This window comes from Alligator sinensis, unplaced genomic scaffold (genome assembly GCF_000455745.1).
Source record: "Alligator sinensis unplaced genomic scaffold, ASM45574v1 scaffold521_1, whole genome shotgun sequence".
Taxonomy (NCBI): Eukaryota; Metazoa; Chordata; order Crocodylia; family Alligatoridae; genus Alligator; species Alligator sinensis.
In genome coordinates, this window is record NW_005842374.1 from 21,860 (window position 1) to 45,280 (window position 23,421).

General features: G+C 44.5%; 3 protein-coding genes and 1 non-coding gene across 10 annotated transcripts in view; 2 read left to right on the forward strand and 2 right to left on the reverse strand.

Annotated features, from left to right (window-relative positions):
• MAGT1 (magnesium transporter 1) overlaps positions 1–4,525 on the reverse strand; it is a 19,998-nt gene extending 15,473 nt beyond the window's left edge. For both annotated transcript variants that reach the window (XM_025210832.1, XM_006029361.3), the window contains exons 1-3: positions 4,397–4,525; positions 1,927–2,096; positions 883–1,000 (exon numbers count right to left, since the gene is read on the reverse strand). In XM_025210832.1, coding sequence (XP_025066617.1) covers positions 883–1,000; positions 1,927–2,096; positions 4,397–4,486 — 378 coding nt within the window. In that variant the 5' untranslated portion in view covers positions 4,487–4,525. The remainder of the gene's footprint in view (positions 1–882; positions 1,001–1,926; positions 2,097–4,396) is intronic.
• A 346-nt stretch (positions 4,526–4,871) lies between these two features.
• TRNAL-CAA lies at positions 4,872–4,984 on the reverse strand. Its single transcript has 2 exons — positions 4,947–4,984; positions 4,872–4,917 (listed from the first exon to the last, which is right to left on the reverse strand). It is a non-coding gene; the product is annotated as a tRNA-Leu (tRNA).
• Positions 4,985–5,178: 194 nt separating this feature from the next.
• On the forward strand, positions 5,179–8,322 carry LOC102380429 (cytochrome c oxidase subunit 7B, mitochondrial). The gene is made up of 3 exons (XM_006029362.3): positions 5,179–5,323; positions 7,159–7,283; positions 8,092–8,322. The coding sequence occupies exons 1-3, from the start codon at positions 5,287–5,289 to the stop codon at positions 8,167–8,169; spliced, it is 240 nt and encodes a 79-aa protein (XP_006029424.1). The 5' UTR covers positions 5,179–5,286; the 3' UTR covers positions 8,170–8,322.
• Positions 8,323–11,957: 3,635 nt separating this feature from the next.
• ATP7A (ATPase copper transporting alpha) overlaps positions 11,958–23,421 on the forward strand; it is a 57,528-nt gene continuing 46,064 nt past the window's right edge. For 2 of the 6 annotated variants that reach the window (XM_025210827.1, XM_025210829.1), the window contains exons 1-2: positions 11,962–12,353; positions 13,630–13,687. The gene's annotated coding sequence lies outside the window, so the exon portion shown is untranslated. Of the gene's footprint in view, positions 12,354–13,623; positions 13,688–15,091; positions 15,189–23,421 lie in introns of those variants that run through there. The other 4 variants (XM_025210828.1, XM_006029364.3, XR_003095412.1 and 1 more) reach the window with 3 other exon arrangements.

A 23,421-nucleotide genomic window follows, 5' to 3' on the forward strand; every position in this document is an offset into this window, starting at 1 on the left:
AAGTCAAGCAACAACAAAGGTCTAACCTAAAATTTTCTATTAACCTAAAGATATTTCTATGCACTTTATATTTCTTCTCCATCACCTCTTATGTATTGGAGAATTCAACCAACCATTAACTCCTGTATCCCTCCCGAGACACAATTAGGTCACTCAGTTCATCCCTCATGCATATTCAGTATATATAGTATTGGCGATAACTTGCATATTTCTCTTGGGTTAAAGGACAGTAAAATTTTGCAGTCACTTTAGAGAAAGAACCCAGAGGTGGCCTATGGAGCCACCTCATCAGGCCTGCGGGGCTCCCTACAGGTCTGGAAATTTCACGGCAGGGGGAGTGGTGGCACTGCTTCCCTGATGCCAAATCTCTGGACGTGTGGGGAGCCTCGAGCCCCAGGCACTGGAACCTACATCCGATCCCAATGCATAGGGCTGGGCAGGGATGCACTGGGCCCTAGGGCCCAATCCTGGCACAGGAGGGAAGGGGCAGGAGAGGGCAGTGCTACCCTCCTCCTCAACCAGACCCAATCCCAGCACACAGGAAGTGGAAAGGGATGGTGCCAGGCCCTCAGGGTCCAATCCTGGCATATAGGGGGCAGGAGGAGGCAATACTGGCCCCCCTCAGGATCCAATCTCAATGCATGGGAGCAGGAAAGGGTAGTGCCAAACCACCAGGGTCCAATTCTGGCACATTGATGGGCCTGAGACACTTATCTGACCCACAGGACCAAGAAGTTGAGCACCACTGCTTTAGACAGGCCTGCCCTTATGCTTTAACATAGAATACTGTACCTTAATATTTTGTATATATTTCCTAATCACTACTCCCCCATTTTCCAGTGTCCTAATAAAACTCACTTAAAAAAATGAGACAGAGATTACCATCTGAAATACATCTGAGCCTTCATCAAAGTCCACCATAGCAAAAAAAATCTTATTGGTGAATGCACTGGAATATCGCCAAGAATTTGCCAGAATCTGGTATTCTTCATCAGCTTGCCTGTATAAATACATAAAAACAGATGAGTGTTTGTCCAAAACATTAGATGCAACTCAAACATCCTTCCAGATACAATGTCTCATTCTAACTATACCATCTACCACACCCACTTAACTGAAAAAGGCTCTGAACTAATACATTCTGTATAATATTTAAGTGCACATTCATAATGTTTTTATTTGATGGAAGCACTGGATACCACAATTTTATTTAAGACTTATAGGCATGGGTTGGTCTACCAGTATGGGTCTGGGACTACATGCATGCAAACATGAATGCACGGTTGCTTCAAATTGTGCCGAGTTGCCCAAATCCAAAGGACTGTCATGAGGTGCACAGATTATCAGAATGCAACCAGGTGTGCTCTCTTCCCCCAGTATAACTCTACACAAGAACAAAGGAATTTAACCAATTTGTCACTGAAGCCACCTTTACAGCCCCTTATACCTCTGGAGCAAGGCAGAGGGGCTATAGTCAACTCAAGGATCTGGAATAATATCGCTGCAAATAAATTAACCGCACTAGATCTATATGAAATGTCAATTGGCAAGATACAAAAGCAAACCTGTAAATATTTTTTTTAGCTCTCATGCCCAAAAAATATTTTTTAACCTCTATATTTGTCCAAAATTGTAATTAAATTTGCATACAACACTTTCCTTTTTCACACTGCACAACTACCGTTACTTCAGCAGACATCAAAACTATAAATATAATTTTATATTATTTGTGCACATAGATGTATGAGATACTTAGCTACTATAGTTTTAAGTGTAGGTATATTAGTGTGTTTCTCCTATCTGCAGGCAACAGATTCAATTTAATTAGGAAAGGGTACAGGTTTATCTCCTAAAGAACATAAGCAGCTGAACATACATACAGAAGAGAACATACTTAAGCTATTTAGACTTGAACTAAATCCATACTTGCATACAACACACTGACGGTGAGGCTGAAGGGCAGTAAACATCACAATCACTGAGTAGTTTCTTGGTGGTGCCTTTACAAGGCGGCGAAATTTCTCTCCATTCATTCGAATAACAGGTCTTTTGCTGGCCCACTCCATCAGCTGGTTAACTTTTTCTGATAACACCATCTAAAAAAAATAAAGCCAGAGAGATGCTTTAAAAACAAAGAAAGAAAAAAAAGAAAAGGACGACATGTTAAGTTGAACCAAGTCTTTACATGCTCTGAAGTGTTAAGTCTCATGGTAACATGTCAGAAAGATGAATACAGAAAATATAGCTATATGTTATATGGTCGATGTTAATATTACTCAAGGAATACACAGTTCCTTATCCATAGGTAATGATCCACAAATAGTTGGATATTTAATTTTAAACAAGTTTGCAAAGTCCCGGTACTTTCTGCTAGTCATAACATTTTAAGATCACATAATTTATATAATTAATAATTTGCAATTTACCACCATGTAAATTAAAATTAAAAATTCCCATTTTCAAGTGACCTAAATTATATATTCACTGATTTGTTTTAGTTGCTGCCACTAAGGTAAAGTCAACACTCCCTTCTTCCCTTCTTATCAGTGACCACACCCCTCTCACCTTTCCACAAAAGGTTTATGAATATATGACTGTAAGATTAGTTTAATCTTTCTTTTTAAACTGTGTTTTCATTAACACAGGTGGCTGAAAATGGGCATGCAACTACAAATACTGTGCAGAACGTCCCAACCCTGCCCTACCAATACAATCTCTATTGTGAGTTTCAGCTCCCTTTCTATTTCCATCCCAGATCTTCTTGAATCAATACTACAGACATGGGTATTTTATCAAGGCATTAAACAGGGGCAAACATACGATGATACAGGTTTCCCTCACCAACCACGGTTTTGAGTATCCATGCTTAATGTTCTGTATACCATTTTGGCTACCACGGTATAGTTTTGAGTAACCACGGTTTTCTGTGGCTGTTCATTAGCCTGCCCCCTGCCATTTTTCCCATAAGCCTTTTCTCTTGCCAACCATGGTTTTGCCAGCCACAGAAACTTTCAGGAACCTAACCCCAGCGGTTGGTGAGGAAAACCTATACTTTTTTCACCTGTAGCCTACACACTAGCAATGGAATATGAGCTCAGTTTCCAGCACCTGAAAATGAACCCTGAGAAATTACGCTATCTACATCCTCTTTCTGATCCTTTTCATTCCTTCATGCAGCTGCCAGTTACTTCACACCATTCTCTGAGCAAAATGGCGCATGACTCTCAGCTGCTTGCAAATTGGTAAGACCCGAGCGAAGATCACAAGGTTCTAACCAGAGTGTGGACAAGGGCTAAAAGTCATCCTAGTATGAAATAATGCATGTATAAGATGTTCCAACGTCGCTGTCACAGCACTCCGTTCCTACAGCAGCATAAATGGAACAAGACTGTCGTAACATTAACCTGGTTCCACTCCAGGTTAAAACGACAGCCACTAAAGCTTACGGAGCACTGCTGTCAGAGCAGCCAGATGTAACAGTGAAGGCAGAACAACTGGGACACACTCTTGAGCAGCAAATCCTTGCACCCTTTTAAAGCAGTTTTAGGTCCACTCTATCCATAGCCCAAGAGACTGGACTGGTGACTGGCCGCCCCTGAAGGGAAGGGTGGACTTATCCCCTTGTCTACGAACAGCTGCAAAACAAGAGCTTCCAGGAGCACTCCCAACCAGGGCACCCCCCACCAGCGCTCCTCAACCAGGGCACCCGCAGGATCCTCCGAAGGGTGCTGAGAGGTGACAACCGAGGTGTGAGGAGACAAGCAGCGCGGCACAGCACAGGCTCATGCTCTCCCTGCCTGGCCTATCCCCCGCCCCGCACCTCTGGGCCCCTCTGCAGGGAGCCGAGTGCTGCCATCTATTCACTCACTTGGGAAGCTGGAGGCAGCGCTGCCAGGTGGACAATAACTATCCTATTCGCACGATCATTTCAACCCTCAGCACCACGAGAGATCAATAATAGTAAAAGCCTCCAAAATAAGCTGTTATTTCCCAGGCAGCCCACTGGCGCAGCATGTGCAAAACCCAAGTCGCTCTCCGAGAGTCTTAACCGACTCGTGGGTTTGCTGCCAGCACTTTCTTACGGCTGCTTCCCTCAAATGAAGGGAAAGTGTCCACTTCAATGACCAGCTCTCACTCGCCCGCGACTGATAGTGAGCAACTGAAAGTAACTAAGACTGATTTGCATTTTTTTTCACCAAACCCGATTGATTTTTGAGCTTCCAGTACGATACAGCCATAGTTAAGACCTGGCAGCATTGGCTGGGGCCTCTCAGGCGGCCTGGGAGGGTCGGGTGAGAGCCCCCGCTGGGGAGGAGCCCGCTGCTGCCCGGCGCTGCACAACCCGTCCCGAAGCAGGGAGGGCCCGCAGCACCGCCCATCCCCGCCCGGCCCTCACCTCCTTCCTCTTCTGCCCCGCGGCCCAGGGGCCTCCACCGGCCAGCAGCAGCACCAGCCACCCCAGCGCCGCCACCCGCAGCGCCGCCATGTCTGTGGCTTCCCCGGCAGCGCCGCGCCGATTGGCTGAGCTCCTTGGCGGGCGCCTGCCCATTGGCCGAGGGGTGCGGCCCCCTGCCTTCCTATTGGCTGAGCCCCAACCGCTCTGCTTCCTATTGGCCCAAGCACCCCTCCGCGGCCGGCAACGAGGCAAGATGCCGCCCTGTGATTGGTTAGTCGAGGAAGAGGGTGAAAGCCGGAAGATTGTGACAGGCCATGACGTCAGAGCTTGTCTCCCTGACGTGAGAGAGTGGGGGGCACTGCTTTTAGGCAGGCGAATGAGCCATAAAACGCTTCTTTTTTTTTGTTGGCGTTGTCTCTCCCTGCCCGGGCACAGGAATTGCAAAATAAATTTTAAAAAAGTCAAAAAATACTAGTGTCAGAAGTGGGATTCGAACCCACGCCTCCATACGGAGACCAGAACACCCGTCTGCTACGGAAGACAGCTACGCCTTGAGTCTGGCGCCTTAGACCACTCGGCCATCCTGACACTGCGCTGCACTAAGCCGCGGGGCGCTCCTTAGTGTCTTACTGCGCACCTGTCACCCCTGCCACTGCCTTCCACAGCTCTGCGTCGGGACTGCCGTCTGTTCCAAGCTGCTTCTACCCGGCCCCCGTCCGCTGCCCTCCGCTGCACAGCCGCGCGTTTCCCGAGCCCTACCCCAACACTACATTTCCCAGGCTGCCCTGCGCCTCTGCGCATGCGTGGCGGGCGGCGACTTCCGGTTGGTCGCCATTTTGTTTTTCACCGTTTGCCAAGGGCGCTGCAGCGGGACCGGTTCTTTTGCCGCGATGTTGCCCTGGGTCCGCGCTGCGCTGGGCCGCACGGGTGAGCGGGGCCGGGACGGGGACACTCCTGCCGCGAGGAGAGGGGCTGTGAGGCCTGGAGGACGCAGGGCTCGTGCTGAAGGCAGACCCGGGGGCACATGGTTGCAGCGCTCGCAGCCCCAAGCCGGGTCTGGCATCGGGTCTCGGCATGCAGGTTGCTGCCCCTGTGGGCGCCGCCTCGTCTGTTGCTTTGAAAAGCAAAAACAATTAAAAACTTTTAATATGGAGAGAGGCTGCCTGGGGTCGCCCAGATGCGAGCAGGGCTGTAGGAGGGCTCCCGCGGGGGGTCGGTGGTGTAGGGACACAGACATGGTTCATGGGGAAGATGCGATGTCTTCTATTAGACTGCCTGCATCGTTGGGGAAACTGTTCGTTGCAAGCTTTGGGGCACAGACTGAGAAGGCAAAACCCCAGCAGACTCTCCCTGTGCTTGAAGGAAGGGTGTTTGTGCCCCAAAGCTTGTAAGGAACAGTTTCCGCAACGATTTAGTTGCTCTAATAAAAGAGATCGCATCTTCCCAAAGAAACCTTGTCTGCCTCTTTCAGCATGACTGGCTTGTCTTCTGCCGGATGTGGCAGGACGACCGTTAGAAATAAATGTTAATGTCTGAAAGCCCTCGGATTTCACAGGTTCCGTAGAAATTAGGGCTGGAAGGGACCTCCTTAAAGTCATCGGGTCCAGCCCAGGAAGAGATTGACTACGTCATTAGGGTGCATGCAGTGGCAGGTTTTTTTCATACTTATTCAAACTGAATCTTATACCAATGTTTAACTTAATACGGTATTTAGGTTGAAGTTACAGGTGTTCTTGGAATGTTTATTATGGTGGTTTTACTGTAAAATAATAATAATAATAATAAATCCAAACTGCTGAAATGTTCCTGGAAGAATATATAGTGCTGGTAACAGTTCAATAATCCATAGCTGCTTATTCTTGCCTACTTTCTACTTCCCTTGAAAGCAGGTTAGCATTAAGGTTGGCACTGAAAAGCCTGCATGCGTGTTTGGTATTTTTGTCTCCATTCTCTTTCCCCTTTTCTTGCTAGCTCAACCTCTCTTGTTCAGTATGTGTACCTTGAAGCTAATTCGTGCTCCAGGATATCTCACTAGAGCCATAGATAGAGAATCTGTTTTTTTGTTTGTTTGTTTTTACTGAAACAGCATAGAATTAACATTAAATTGAATTAAAACTTGTCATAGTGGCACCGAGTGGGTGCATAAGGGGAGAGTGAACTAGGTATGACCAGGGTTTCTCTGCCCCCTTCCCCCCTGCCAAATTAGTCCTTTCACTAAAAGCAGGACTTCCTATTGTTATTGCCCCAAGACCTTTTTACCCAACACAACTGCTGATATGGTCTCTTCCAAAGCCATTTGTTTGGACCTCAAGTTTACATCTGTATCTACAAAAGAAAACACTTGCAAATCCTGCAGTCCCCAGCCCCTCTTCTTGTATCTAATTCAGCATTATCTGCCCCACAGTACTAGTACTCTAGTTACTTCTAGTAACGTTTAAATTAAAGGTAGACTTCCTTGGAGTTCATGACTGATCAGTGATCATTCACAGTTACATGTTTTAGTAACTGAAGAAATAGTGCAGCATTGGAGAGTGTAAAAGGAGATAGCAAATGTTCATTTGTGTGGAGGATTCTTGAATTGTACTTCTTATTGAGATTTTTAAAACTATTCACCAACAAAATGGAATTAAACTGATTTATTTGAATAGAAAGCATCCTTGTGTTTAGTATATCCATCTCTGAATAGGTGAAGCTTCCTGGAGAGCTGAGTATTTTAATGCATTTGTAGATCTCTCTTTGAACCTTACATTTATTTATTTTAGCTCGGGACATTTGGAGGATTTCAGCAAGACAGGTTCATCAGAAACACGAACCTGACTTTCATGATAAATATGGAAACATGGTGCTAATTGGTGGAACTGTATTTTGCCTCGCTGTGTGGACATATGTAAGTATTGTATAACTGGTACCACTGATGGGGGTCTGATGCAAATGTAGCCCTGATCTTGAGTTACTTTAAGCATTTGTCTGTGTGGTACACAATGCAAAATCAGGGTTTCAGAGCTTCCTAAAAGAAAATGACTTATGAAATAATAGTAGAAATGGAAGAGATTTTTAAATCCAGGCTTAGACTTGACATTCAAAGTAACTGTCTATTGAACACCTATTTTATTGCCACTTAGAAATCTTGGTTAGGAGGGCAATGTAATTAAACATAAGCTAATAAGTGGTTTATTTTTATGTACTTTCATGTAAAAAGAAAAGATGTTAAATTCTCAAATTCCCTTATTTTGATTAAAGTAATGGGTAGCTATATTATAAGAGATATGTATTATTCTAATGTTGTTGCATATGCTGAACTTCTTAAATATATGGTTTGGGAAAGCAGCATGTGGTTTTAAGTTAGAGGACTATACATCTGGTTCTTGCACTATATAATATTACAGGTATGAGGTGGATCTTAAGAGAATTCCTACATGCTTGAAACACAAATTACTCTTCTAGTATAGATATATTAATGCTATTGCTATAATAAAGAGTGAATAAAATTGTTAGGTTTGATGTCTAAAAATGTACTATTAGAAAATAAAATGACTTCAGTGTACTCTCCAAGTTGTCTTCAAACAGCTATTTGAAATCTAACTTTAAGAAAAACAGAATTTGTGTCAACTGCTTTATATAGCTAACTTAAAAATATGGGTTTTTCCTGACTTAAGGGTACATTAATTTCTTCTTGTAACTTTATCCTCTTCCAGGTGGCAACACAAACTGGAATAGAGTGGAATTTGTCACCGGTTGGCAGAGTCACTCCAAAGGAATGGAGAGAAGACTAGCTTTTGATTTACAGTGATTACAACCCTGAACTAGTGTGGATTTTTCCATTAAAACATGCTTATGTCATATGTGTAATTGCATCCATTTACTGATTGCCATGTACCTCATGGCATTACTGGTATAATAAATGCATTAAACTCCTGTTTCATCTAGTTTGTTCCTGTCCCATATTTTATAGTAAGAAATGTTAAGCATATTGGTTAAAAAAAGTTTTTTTTAAAGGGTTTATTTCAATGAGGTCCATAAAGACCTCATCTCCAGTGCAGGGAGATCTGCCTTAGTATTGGGCCCGCTCCTTAATTGAAATTGGAGCGTTGGACTTTGCCATGTAAAATGCAGTGCATACTAGTTATACTTCTCTCTCGTTCATGAAGGGGGGAGGGTTCTATTTCCTATCAGTAGTTTCTAAACTGGGGTTGTTACTCCAACAGCAGTTCTCTTGGAAGAGTTGGACTTGCACTAAAAGTAGGCTTGCATAATTGAAAAGATTAGAAAGTGCTGTTTTATGCCATTTTACTTGCACAGCAGTCTTGAAGGCTTCAAGGGACATTGGTCACTTAGTTATTGGAGCTAGGAATATAGGTACCCTATTTCAGTCTTCTGCTTAGAGGGGCTTGATTATAGAATCCTAATCTGCTAGTCCCACTTTCTGTGCCTCCTCCTGATGATGACTTTCAGTGTTTATCCAGTAAAATATACTGATGTTAATTCTGCAGTTGGTAAATGTCTCTTTAGTAACTAGCATAACAAATAAGTCAAGCAGTTCTCTTTGACAAAAGATGTGCTGTGTTATGGAGCATTATTTGAAAACAGACCACTTCCTCTGTCTGCAGAGTTGTAAAAATGCAAAAGCATCCTGCAGAACAGTGGTAGTTACTAACTCTACAAGAGACAGGAATTTGGCTTGCTGTCTTTCAGTACTTAGCACTGTAGGGCCTCTAGGCTCCATAGTAATGCCTTTTGATGAGCCGACTCTTACTCTACACCAGCCTGTAGAATAAACAGTTGCTATTTTGTATCACCTATGCCTTAACAGCTCGTGATGACTGGATAATCCAATTTAGTTTTTGTCCAAGTACATTGAACCACATGTGACACCTACTGCACAAAGGCACGTCCTTGTGTAATCTAGCTGCAGACAGGATTGCACAAGCTGACTGCAGCAGTTTATTTTGCAGCTATGTACAGGTGGGTGACGAAGACCTCGACTGGGTATTCCCCTCCTGCTGTCAAAATGATGTGGCTGAATTTACAAGCAAGTACATTTAAGTGATGCTGTAACCTGTATCCCCAAAAACATTTTGTACAGCAAAGGTTTGAGACTGCTCTAGAAGGCAGGGTTGTGCCAAAATTATATGGAGTCGTTCTGGGAGGAGTGAGCAGAACCTCCCCCAGGCTGGAGGGAAGATCTGGCGCTCACTGGGCGTAGCTTTGATCTGGAGCAGCAGACTGTAAAGTTAAAATGGCTCCTGGATCCGACACACTTTAACACGCCGAGCTGCTCCCGAACCGGGCTCGTCAGCGACAAGGGCTTCATCAGGCACCTGACCAGATTGCTGATGCACGCGCCGTGCACCACCGGGTATTTGCCTGCTCCGGCCGCGCTCGCATCTTCTTCGTCCCTCGGGTCCCGGCGCAAAGAAAAGATCCTGCCACCTCCCACTCTCCCGTCTGTGCCCAGCTCCGCTTCCTCTGCCCGGCAGGGAGATACTTCGGGGGCCACAAGCGCCCCGCCCCCGAGGCCCGCGATGCTGTACGGGCTGGAAAACGCGAGGATCATGTGAACGCCTGCCCGTCACGTGGGTCCGAGTCACGTGACGCGGGGCGGGCGGGGCCCGACGGGGGTCACGTGGCTGCGGCCCGGCGGCGTAGCAACGGGGGCGGGGCCTGGGCCGTCCAGGCCCGGGTTATGAGGAGGCGCCGGCGGCAGCCCCCGGCGCGCGGCGGCGGAGCTCGGTTGTGTGGGCCCCGCGCTCAGCCCTTGCAGCCGGGGGGTCTGGCAGAGCCAGGGGGAAGCATGAGGAAGCGGGAGGCCGAGCGGGGTGACGGGGATGCTGGGTGCTCCGCGCCCAGGAGGGGCGGAGGTTGCGCTGAGCTGGACGGGGGTGGTAATATTGGCAGTGGGCCCGTGCGTGGGGCGCCCCGGAGGTCCCTGTGCTGGGACATGGTGGCAGCAGGATGAGCTGGGCTCTGTCAGTTCCTCTTGCAGCAGCTGGTGCCAGGGAGTGTCCTTCGCCCTGGGGGAAGAGCAACTTCAGGGGAAAACATGGGTGATGTTGAGATGCCTGGAAGTGCCGTCGGCTTGGCAGGGGCCCCAGAGTCGAACGTCCCTTTAGCGCTCGCGTCTGGTAGCTGGGTGCCAGAGTGACTGGGCGCTTCTCCCACGGACAGATGCGCTGAGTGATTACGGGGAAACTTGCTTAACAGGAATGGTCCCGGTATAAACTCCACTTCCCCAGGACGCCTCTGATAACAAGTGGTAGTTGGTGCCGAGCCAGGCGATGCTGCCGAGAAGACAGCTTAAATCTTATATATCTCTCTTGATTTCAAAGCTTTTTACATAGGAGATTGTTAATATTATCCTTGTTTTAAAGAGGGAGAAACCAGACATAAGTAGCATTGCCAGTCCTCCAGGATTGTCCTGGTGTCTCCAGGAATTGGATATAAATCTCCAGGAGATTGCTGAGAGTCACCCAGAAGATAAATGATAGGGTATTTGTTAAAATAAACATTAAATATTGGATCCGATTTATAGATTCATAGATGTTAGGGTCAGAAGGGACCTCAAAAGATCATCGAGTCCGACCCCCTGCATAAGCAGGAAAGACGGCTGGGTCTAGGTGACCCCAGCTAGCTGCGTTAGATGACCCCAGGTAGATGCTTATCTAACCTCCTCTTGAAGACCCCCAGGGTAGGGGAGAGCACCACCTCCCATGGGAGCCCGTTCCAGACCTTGGCCACTCTAACTGTGAAGAAGTTCTTCCTAATGTCCAATCTAAATCTGCTCTCTGCTAGCTTGTGGCCATTACTTCTTGTAACGCCCAGGGGCACCTTGGTGAATAAAACATCACCAATTCCTTCTGTGCCCCCATGATGAAATTATAGGCAGCCACAAGGTCGCCTCTCATCCTTCTCTTGCGGAGGCTGAAGAGGTCCAGGTGCCCCAGTCTCTCCTCACAGGGCTTGGTCTGCAAGCCCTTAACCATACGAGTGGCCCTTCTCTGGACCCTCTCCAGGTTATCCGCATCCCTCTTGAAGTGCAGTGCCCAGAATTGCACGCAGTACTCCAACTGCGGTCTGACCAGCGCCCGATAGAGGGGAAGTAGTATCACCTCTTTGGATTTATACAGTAGTCCAGCGGGTTTTTAAAATGTAATAGTCATGTGCACTTGCTTTCCTGATGTCAAGTAACTTATGTCATTATGTCAAGTAATGAAGCCTCCCAGAATAGATTCAAACAGAGGTGGCATCCCTAGACATAGGCTGGGTTCTTTATTTTTACTTTGCACTTGTGCATTTTGCTTCAAGCAGAAACCCAGAGAACTGTTCTGATATAAGATTTGCTGACAGACACAAGGATCAGTTCCTTCTTGAAATATAATACTATACATTGATTTATTCATAGATCAACAGATGAAGAGCTTGTATTTGCTATCGACCCCTTGCTATTAACTAAACACAAAAAAAATCTTGTCAAAGGAAGGATTTGAATGCAACATGACACTAAGTCATTTTGTTCAATGACTCGTCCTCTGAATGAGGACAGTCACTTCATTGGAACAGCAAGGTTCCCACTGGAACATCCTAGTACTTGACTGTAGCATGGCTATGCTGTGTGCACAGTTAAGATCTCAGCGTTTCCACAATAAACATTTCTTACAAGTTTCCTGAGCAGGGACATAATTTTATGACATTTAGAGCCAGACATGATGGCAAAAGAGAAACAGAATATGATCTTCTACTTGTATCCCTTTTGTTATCTGTGGAGGGGGGGATAATTGGATAGTCTGATTTCTGCCCAGTTCAAGCAGATAGCTTTTCTTAAACTTGATGGGCCCATATCTCTAGCCAGATGAAGGCACAATGTATGTGTGTGAATGCTTCAACTCCTGTCCTTCTTCGTTTGCCAGTGATCCTCATTTCTGAACTGCAACAGGTGATGATGCCCATCTCAATATAACAGGTGCCTTTGTGCTATATCAATCTAATGATAGTAGTGAAAGCCAGGATGAGACCTCCCCCCTCCCCAAATTCACTTAATCAAATTCTAATATCAGCCCTCTAGTATAGAAAGAGTACTGACATACTGAGTGGTGGGAAATATCTGCCAGATAATCAGTCTATTATACAAAATACAAAAGGATTAACCTCAGTCACATGGACCATCTTCTTTCCTCTTGTCTGAGTGGCATCTCTAAGGGGGATATTTCTCCAATGAACTGAAGTCAAAGGAAGTTGAAACTATTTAATACTTGACAACTATGGCACCAAAATGGACTAATCGCATGTTTTTTCTCGGGTCTCTCCAGCAGAGCGGCTTAATTTGCAAAAGAGTCTTGCAATTCAAGCTCTGCATTTTTTTATTTTTTTATTTTTTTTTTTTTAGTATTAGCGCCATATTATAAAAGCCACATACCACATCTTTTACTTTTGTTTATACCCCCAATTTAGGATATTTAGGTAACTTGTTAACAAAAAAAATCTGAATAAATATCCATTAGTCTCCATATACACATCTATATGCATGTATTTATTGATTTTTTTTAAAATTATTATTATTATTATTATTATTATTATTATTATTACTATATAGAGGTATTAGAGACCACCAGGTTGAATTTGGGCCAGGTTTGTTATTGCAAAATAAAAATTACCAAACCCAAGAGCAACTGAAATATTTCTATGAAGTTGAAAATAGAAATCAAATGGAAATATATTTTCTAATATTTTCAAGCATATGTTATATCACTCAGCTGATGTGGAACTTAACCAACAAAAAGGTTCAGTATCAAACTGGGTGAAAAACAGGAAGTAGCAAAATAAAATGTGAACAGTGATTGTACCATTCAATTAGTGAATGGTATACAATTCATCAATACTGTCTAATTGTAGTACGTTTAATAATCATTACAAAGGATTTTAATCTCATAGGTCAGCTAGTTGTGGCACATGGCAAAGGCACAGATACTTTGCATAAAGGTCAGGCAAGCATTTGCATACTCTTACTATGTACAGGATAGTAAATGGGCTATTTATTACATTTTCTAGAGCTGTAATACCCTAAGACATCCCTCCTTAGACTGTAATACTTGTCCTCTATCTGTGCTCTGGGAAATTGCATACAACTCTCATTAGCCAGAATGGTCATAGCTCTCACAGATCTTTCATGCAGTCACTGGAGAATAGACCTCTGCATTTAAACTCAATTGCATCATTTTTTTTTCTTTATTAATTGGCAGATGCTACCTCCTCTGAAAATTTGGGAAGTTCCAGAAGACTGACGCCCAGTTTAATTTTGTAAGGATATATTCTAATTGGGGTGGGGGGGATGTATATTTTTGCATTAAAAAGTGTGTGTGTGTGTATTTGCACTGTTTCTGATATGATGCAAAATAACTCACGTGGTTGACAGAACTTGGATATATTTAATGGAAACTGTCTGTTGTTTGGATTTTTATCAGGATAGTATTGAGGAAAGTGCGTATGACAATTGTTTTGGACAAATTTGTTTAATGAAGTTGGATAAGAAATAACTTTTATATTTGTGCAAAGGTGCTATTAATATTAGTAAGACTAGTTGAGAACCTATGGTCTGGATGTGATCAGGGAATGATAATTAGTTGCATATAGAAGAGAGAGAGCGCACTTTTCTGCAAGTGTTGAACAGATCAAAGGAAAGCTAATGTAACTTGTGACTTACTATTCTTGCTCTTCTTGTTGTTGTGTTTTTTTATTGATGCCTACATAAGACACGGCACATTGTTCTTGTTAGTATTTTAAAGCTAACTTAAAAAATAAGGGGTTCTTTATATACTTAGTGTTTGAAATGCCATCTATTTTTAATGTTACAGATATGCTTAATAGTACAGATACTACAGTCATATTCTCCAAAAATCTCCAGCTGCCATTGTGTGTGGTATTTGCTGAGAGGATGGAAGGATTTGCCATGAATTTTCTTCTGGTCCTATTAAAGTCTTGTTTGGACTAAAGTAAAATATTTTCCATCCATCCTTTCTAGCACCCATCTCAAAAAATAAGAACTAAACTCCTGAAAGCTACTTCCTACATCCATCTGGTGTGGGCAAGTCTTGGTAAAGTTTTAAAGAATACAAAATAGACTCATTTGAGGGTCTCAAATCCATCTTAAATGTGCTCAGGGTACAGTGGTTTCCCCCCCACCCCCAAAGGGTTAAGCCTAGTTATGCTTCCATATACAAGAAAAATGCATATAATCATTTGTTCCTGAAGACGACAAAGTTCCATGAAATTACTCTTACTGGCAAGAGTTTGGTGTAATCTTTTTCCCTAAGTCACCTTGTTTCTTTAGCTTTTCGCTATTGAAAATAATAGATTAAAACATGATCAGCACCCTGGTCCTAGCAAGACACGTACTTTTCACCAGCCTAGTAAAATGGCTTGTATGCATATTTTTCTATTCAACACTGCCCATTTTTTCTCTTTGTGATATTATTCCTAATGCACCTTTGGTTTTGCTAGAATATAAATAATAAATATGAAGCAGGAATTGCTAAGCTAGACATTCAGATTTGGAACAGGTAATGATCTAGTTTAGCAGTTAGGATAAGGATCTAAGAGTTAAATCTTATGGAGTCTGTTTCCAAGCACATGTGACCAGATGAGTCTGACAGCCTTTTATTAGCTTCATTAGCTATAAACTGAAAATATTTACCTTCTTGACAGGCATGCAGAATAAGACAGTGGCTCCAGAGACATGGCATCAAGGCTTGCTCTGACCTTGCATGCCCTACTGTAATTGGGATCCTGGTCTTTCAGGCTGGTGAGTCGGTCACTAGGCATGATGTTGTACTGTTGGCTACAGAAACTGGTGTGCTTCCCACATAGCTTGGACAAACTTGGCTTTTTCATTTTAAAGTGAGGAAGCAATTAATGTCTCTACAGCACGTTAAAAAATGTATCCTTTTTGGTCCTGAGACTAGAAAAGCTATTAAGGGACCTGAGTTTAGGTGGGGGACACTGCTGAATATGAGATCTGAGCTGTGATGTAGCCTTCATTTTACAAAACTAATATTGTTTTTTAAATGACCCCATGGTGGTGAGAAGTTACACTTTTAGTCCCTTCAAGCATCAGTTGATGCCATTAAGATATGTATCTTACTTTCAAAATGCAATTGCACACCAGAAAGTGATTTAATGACTTGTGAAGCTGGATTTCCCCATGGCTCAGGCCTTATTACAGCTTAATTTCCTTTTTCACAGGGAGAATTGCTTTTGAGAAGTATAGGTTTATTTTCTTCAGGTTTCCTCATCTACTTTCTGCAGGTACCTTTTTAGTTTCCTGGAGAAAACAAAGCATTTTTTAATCTATCATGGAGACTCCAGCAGACCAAATGATTAAGCCTAAAACTTTACCTACAGATCTTTTTTTCCTTAAATATTTCAGTCTAGTAGGGAATATCTAGATATTTATTGTATATCGGCTGTTCTGACAGTGAGAGCTGTTCTCTGGGCAGGAGTACAGTATTTCAAGTATCATTGATAGTGTTGATATACAAACAAGGAAATAACATTGTTCTCTGTTCTGTAAGGACGGGTAGAAGAATAATGGAAAAGGATAAAACTGGCTCAAAGGGACTTTCTAAGGGTATTAAATGGTAAATAGTATAATAGAGGGAGTATAATAAAATGGTATTGAGTTTTTACACGGCTCATTCAAGGCTAAGCTCGTATACGAGATGGTGACTTTGTTCCAGTATTTCAGCAATGCGTTGAAAATCTTTTGGTTTCTTGTATCCTCCTACAAGTTTGCATTAAATTCATTGAGGCAGTGGCCTGCCTTGAACTGAGTTGTCCTAAACTCTTTTGTTGGGTAGGGAAGATCTACCCAAGTCCTGTTCTTTTGTTGAGTAGGAAAAATCTACGAATTATAGATATAGCAATATCTTGACTTCAAGCCCAACCCTTATTCCTTTCTGAAACAAAATGTAATTTGTACCTTAATAATGCATATATAAATAAAACGCAAGTCCTTGATCATCTTAAATTACAAGTTATTCATTAGATGTTGTACCTATTGGTAATAGTCAATCTCCTCAGCTTTAGTGTATAAATACACAAGCATGTATTGATTTGTAGATTAAACTTCAGTCAGTTCCTTCTTCTGTCATCACCAGGAACTGCCTAGCCATGGTGGAGTGTGGGAAGGAGCTGCAGGTGGCTCATCTCGGGGTTGGGGGGAGGCAGCTTTGCTGCTGCCGCCTGCCCCGAGCACAGCCCTAGCCCCCCCTCCCTGCCAGGAAGATCCTAGTGCTGTCCCCAGCCCACAGTGGCAGCCCGTCCTTGCCCCATGTGCAGATCCATAGGCATTGGCAACGTGCAGGGGGTACACATGCACATGGAAACACCAGCTGCGAAACCAGAATTGCTGGTGGAAGTGCGTGTCCGGTTTCGCTGCTGGTGGTTTTGGGCTCAGCGATTGGCCACTAGGGGACTCCCCCACCCCGGTCAGTGAGCTGGTGTCGCCCCCCGCTGACTTGAGAGGCATCAGTCACCCATGTGTGGGGGGCACACAACCCCTATGCCTACCCCAGGGGTGTGTGCAGTGGAAGAAGCTGCCCCACACCCCCCGGGTGAGCTGTCCCACCCCAGTTGGGCAGCCCCTGCCCCAGTCCCACTGTCTCCTTCACGGTGGGGACCTTGATCTGCACCCCCCCACACCCCTTCCCCACAACAGGCTTACCAGCTGGATGCTGCTCTCCAAGGTGCCAGGCTGCATATGGGCAATATGATCAGTATCGACCAATAATCAGCCATCGGTATCGGCCCAAAAAATCTGTATCAGTGCACTAGTTCTGAATATAAGACTGCGCTATAGCTCTGGCCATTATTATTTTGATCCAAGAAATAATGCTGTAGCCGGCACTTCAGAAGGGAAGTTACTATCCAGATTTATTCCATCACCAGATACCAGCGGCGTGGAATTTAAGAGGGCAAGAAGCTATGGGTTTACATATTCTGCTTTTTGTGCCACTGTTCAAAGGAAATATGTCCTTCCTACAACGGAGTTGGTTAGAGATTCATGACATGCTACCAGTATAATCTGTGTACAAAGAGTATTTTTTATAGAACTATTTAAGAGAGCAGTGGTCCCTTTTGTCACGGAGTTAATGTTTATTTTGATTGTTTTCACTAATTTGGGATTAGCAACATTGTAGGTGAGTGCTGCTGTGTTTGAATGTACACTACATTAATGCAAAATAAAACCCCCAAAATAAAACCACATAAAATGTCAGAGAAGCAATGAAGACCAGGTAGATGAGACTTGTTGCTTGTTGTAACAGTGCCTATTTAGATGAGTTAAACATTTCAGGGTGTTCTTTTACCTTTTAGTGAAGTTGGTAGATTGTCTCTCAGTATGCATTTAGGGAAGGTGCAAGTGGCACAGTTGCATAAACTGGTAAGTCCAAATCTTGCCATGAATACGGCTCTCTGTATTGTTTGGATAAGTCATTTCACTTCTTTTTACCGGTTAGGGTAAAAACACAGTAAGAATCATCTTCCTCAGAGGATTATTAGGATTAAATTGTTAATAATTTTACCTTGTTTGTGCTAGCTAGTAATGAGTAATTGGAATTCTACATGCTATGTAGTTAAAAGCTTCTGGTCGTTTAATGCTGACTGGATAAAGAAGTTGTGACAAAGAAGCCTTTTAGCTTCATGTAGATGTTTTTATGAGCAGCATGTAGAACTGGTATAGTCTATAGAATATTATGACTAGGCCCTAAGTGTGTGTTGAGTTCAGATTCTTCTCTGTGACAAAGTCAAGACAACAGGATGGTGTTGCACACTATTCTTTCCATATCCTTCCTGTTCTAATAAGGGGATAGGTACCACAAACACTGTTTCAATTTCAGGACATCCCAAGTTGCTATGAAGAAACTGTTATTGAGTTTTCTCCCTCTGTGGTCCCTCTACAAGAAACAGACTAAGCTGTTAGCGGCTGAAGCTATGCAGGACCCTTAGCAGCTGCTCACGTTGTTGTGTTTTTTAGCATGACCCTATGTCAGGGATCACCAACCTACAGCCTGTGGGCTGGATCTAGCCTGCAAAGTACTTTGATTCAGTCTGTGCTTGGCAACATGTGGGATCAGCAGCGTGCAGCTCAGTCTGGTACTTCCCTCTTCTCTACCATATGAAGTATTACTGATCCCCTCTGCAGCCCTCCCTGCTGCTGTCTTGCTCCTTGTGCCCCTGAGTTTACCTCTTTCCACTGTCATTAGGGGTGGTGGCGCTTGGCAGGTGCAGCAGCTGACAGCTTGGGTACTATGAAGTGGGGTGCTGCAGTGCCTGGGGGGTGGGGATCAGCCACGCGTGGTTGCTGACCCCTGCCCTTGCTATCAGAATAATCAAAATCACTCTCAGAACTGGCAGCCTCGTCTGTCTCCCATAATCTGAACTGTGCTGAGAAACAGACTCCATAGTCAGGAAGCTTGTCTTCACTGATAAAGGAATCGCATCTTAGAAGGGTACAGTATAAGCTGAAGGATGTCTTCACGAATGAGAAAGCAAATTACTTGTCCTGGTTTGTCTGCCAGGTAAGATAAGAGGGCTGATAAAAAGAATTGCCTTCGGAGATGAGGCTTTTCTTTCCTGTTTCTTACATAAGTTTGATGTGTCATCAAGATCCTCCTCAGATTGGTTTGAATACTCAGCCTATGAGAATTGTCACACTTTCCCTAAATCAGTGGTGCTTACTTTTCCCTGGCAGGCCAGATGGGCTATGCCTTCTCCATCCACAGGCCAGATGCAGATGGGGTCTTAATCTGGTGCCTGGGGTGGGTGCAGGGGGACACCATTTGGCTATGCAAAGGGGAGGCATTGCCAGGCCCCAACAGTCCCATGGGGGAAGTAGGGATGTGAAAGGTTAAATGATAAATCATTTAACTGATAATCCCAGTGACAGCTGGTTAGTTTACTGGTTATTGTTTGTTTGGGGCAGGTGCAGTCTGGCAAAGAAGTGGGGGAAGGGAAGCCACATAATCCGCTCCTGCCTGCTGGGGCATTAACGCATGGGGCCGGGGCCAGGGGCAGGGGCCTTCACCAATCAGGGGCCTCCTGGGGCACCAGGGGCAGCACAGCCCAGGCAATCATCCTGGCTGGACCGTGCACAACTCTTCCCCTCTGGCTGGGCCAGGGCCAGGGGCTAAGGAAAGGTGCTGGGCTCCCTGTGCGTGGCAGTGGCTTCCCTGGGCCATCTTTTGCCATGAGGCCCCATGGGTGGCCCTGCTCCTGCTCTCTGTGGTCTGTAGGCAGCCTAGCACCAGCACTGCTAGTATGGGATGAGACAGCCACGCCCTGCTGGGCAGCTGGGGGCAAGCGGAGCCAGTGCTGCCCACCCCCGGCCCCAGGCCTGGCTCGCCCCACAGCACTAGGAGACCATAGCCCCAGTTGTGTAACACCCACCTGGAGGAGGGGCCAGGCCGGGCCAGAGCCAGTGCCACCTTCACTTTAGTGGCTTTTGCACCCCCAGCTTGCCGTGGACATGCCAGGGAGGCTGGACAGGCCTAGCCACAGCCCCCTGGCAGGCACATAAGGATCCTGCCCTCGCCTGGTGGTGGGCCTCCAATTTATTGTTTGCCCAGGGCCCCAGTAAATCTTAATCCACCACTGCCAGCAGGAACCAGAAGGTGGCAGGGCAGGCAGGAGTGGGGAGGGAGGAGCAAGGGGGACTAGTACCCAAATCCTAGGAGGAAAACAGCAGAGGGCCTAAGGAGTCCTCAATTAAGCAATTAGCTGTTGGTTAACTGGTGCTCCTTGAGGGGTGTGGGGGTGGCTTAACAGGACTGTTTTGTCTGTCTGGGCTTGCCTCTGCCTTCCCCTCCCCCCCCTCCCCTCCCAGTGGCTCCCCCAGTGCCAAACTTCCCCACCAGTGGGGAGCCCCACAGGCCAGATGTGATGATTCAGTGGGCTGTATTTGTTCAGTGGACCAGAAGTTGAGCACCCCTGCCCTAGTGCTGGTATTCTTTGAAATGGAGGTTAGGAGTTGCTTCTAAACTGTTTTATCCAGTTAGGAGTCTTTTCTACCAGGAACCAAGATATCTTTCACTGTTATTAAATTGAATACCCTTCATTATCAAAGAAACTTAAACAAGCTTTGATAACTTCCATTGGCACCGTTTTCTAAAGTTTACAGCATTGGACTGAGGCCTAGGAGCTGTCAAGTTCTAGCTGCTGATATCCCACAGATTGTTGCATGGTTACAGGTGCCTCACTTAATCTTGTTGCGCTGTACATTCCCCACTTGTACAATGAGGATATTGCTGGGAGGCTTAATGCTTGTGAATAAACATAAGCCTATCTTTTCAAAACCGATTAATCATTTTGGGGTTCTTCCATCTTTGAGTGTCCAAACAGCATTAGTTTGAACCAGCCTGATTTTTCAGAAGCCCTCGTAAAATCAGCTTTCTTTAAAATGTAGCTAAAAAACACGTTAGCACTCCAAAAACTACTAGGTACCCTTGTGCACTACTTTACAGACTAAATTTACAAGTGTGAAGTACTGTTTTCTGTCATTAATGGTATGGTGCCTTGTCTTTCTACCTCAGACAGGGCCTGAAGTCTTGTAAATAATGAAGACGTACACAGGTGTCAACTTTGTTTTTTGCCCGTTGTTGTTTGCAGACAAAAAAAAAAAAGACACTTTGCTTTTAACTTGGCACGTTCCTGTGCCAAGCTGAGTATAAGCCCAGAAGAGGCAGTGAATTACTTCTACCTGGCTCTTCAGCTTCTGTAAAGATCAGGTGCTTTAGTGGAGCTTTTTTTGGTGCTTTTATCTAATACCTGATTCAATCAGCTTTCGCTAAAAGCACCAAAAAGTCCCACTGAAGCTCCCAATTTTTACAGATGCTGCAGAGCCAGGTTGAAGTCATGCTCTGCTTCTTCCAGTAAAGCATTTTTTTTAATATCTTAAAGCGTGGTGACTCCATGGGTGCTGAGCACCTATTAATTTTTTTTTGATGGGTGCTTGAGCCCTGGAGTACCTCCAGACTCCGTGCTTGTGAGGACATATGAAGGATTGAAGGCTTGCCCTTACAGGCAAAGGCAGGCACATTGTCTTGTGAGTGCAGTATGGTACTCCAGGTTTGCTGCTGCCTTCCAATTCAACAAAGGGATGCAGTGTTTGCTGAATACAGGTGGTGATATGCAGTGTCCCCCAGGGATTTGGAATGGAGCACTGTATAATGACTTTTCTTCAGGGACACAGAAAAACGGCTGCTGTGATGGGCTATAATCTTGCTATTTATCAATAAACATGTAACTTGAAGAGTCAGTTATTTAAAAATGCCTCATTGTCCATTATCTTAAGATTTGGGTGTATTATATCATTTAAAAAGTATCAAGTGAATGGTAACAATTTACAATTAATCGAAGCTCTGTCTGCAGGAGTGAGGGGTGATTAATATTTTCTCATAAATATTTGCTAAAAAGACCTCATAGCAATATACAGATCCTAGAGAGCTAATAATATTTTCTGATCTAAGGGTGAAATTCTTCCTTTGTGTGCAGAGAGCACCCTGAAAGAATTTGGAGGCATTGCGATCCAGTTGCACTGAAGTCATGCAAATAACTTGAATTCTAAACCCAGATTGCCACTAATCTGCGTTGTGACCTTGAACAAGTCACTTAATTACTTTCCCCTCCCACTCATTCTTTCTTTTGTGTATTTGGAAGTAAATTCTTCAGGGGTGGGGGATTGTTTCCTGTTCTGTGTTTGGTGCCTGGCACAGAAGGATCCCAATCTTGATTTAGGCTTTTAGGCATTACATTTACATTGATTTGATTTGTTTTTTGTATTAAAGTAGCAGTTTCCAGCAAAAATAGTCCTCATGAATTAAGTGAACTGCATTCTGCTCCTGGTGGCAGCCTTTTGTTTCTACTGAAATCTACTCCTTCACATATCAAACTGAGACATTCTGATCTTGAACCTAATTGCAGACTTGAGCTCTTTCCAGTTCAGCTCCAAGATGCCTGCTGAAAACTGAGGCACACTGGGGCTGTTCTACCTAATGGCAGCCGTGTTCGTCTCCAAGCTGTCACCACCAAGGGATGAAACTGCCCTGGAGCCTTGTTGGAGCCAAACCGGGAAGAGCTGCAGCAGAAATGGAGTGCTTTCCCATGTAACGTAATGCAGGCAGACATGGCTTTGTCTTGCAGCCACTTCCCAGTTCAGCTCTGACATTCCTCCTAGAAACAGAGGGTGTGGGACAGTTCCACCTGCCCTTTGCACTTCTGTTTCCAGGAGACACTGCAGGGTCAGACCAGAAAAGCAGGCACTCCTGCCACAGCTATGTCCCGATCCGACTCCTCAGGAGACACTTGGTGCAGTTCCACCTGGCTGCAGCAGCGGTGGCAGTGGGGTGAATATAATGTAGTTATAATATATAATAATTTAATATAATGAATTAGTGATAGGGTCATAATGATAAATGTTCATAATATGTTTGTTTTTAAATGGAGTGCTGCTGAATTTTGAAAAGTTTTGAAGGAGTGCCATGAGCCTAAAAAGGTTGAGAACTGGCATAAGCCTTCATGAGTTTATGCTTATGCTACTCATCTCCAGTTCAGTTAGTCTGTGAGGTGCAAAGCTACCCTGCCTTCAGCCTGACTTCAGACTAACACAGCTGCCTCTGCATTTGTTTTATAAACACTGCTGGCCCCTATAACGTTTTCTAAAATACTTTGGACAGTATATTTTGTGGTGTTTTTGGTTTCGTAACAGATTTTTGGAAGGAACAAATACAAAGGTATCTTTCAGTTCCTTGCTGTTGAAATTAGGGACAGTCTGGCTGCTTGAACGCTGCTTACCCAGAGAACAGGAAAAGCACAGGCATCTGCTGACTGAACTTCCCTCTGTTGCCCTGCCATTACAAATTAAGTCTGACCTGAAGAAATGGGTCCTTTGGACTGAAGAGGATGTTTAGTCTTTGCCTCTGTCAGAATTGGCAATGGGATGCCAGCTGAATCACTGGTAGTATAAAAAATATAGTTTGTTT

Coding starts and splice junctions, on each gene's coding strand:
- LOC102380429 (XM_006029362.3), top strand. CDS start 5,287: ATGTTGCCCTGGGTCCGCGCTGCGCTGGGCCGCACGG. Junction 5,324..7,158: donor CGCTGCGCTGGGCCGCACGG/GTGAGCGGGGCC, acceptor TATTTATTTTAG/CTCGGGACATTTGGAGGATT. Junction 7,284..8,091: donor GCCTCGCTGTGTGGACATAT/GTAAGTATTGTA, acceptor ATCCTCTTCCAG/GTGGCAACACAAACTGGAAT.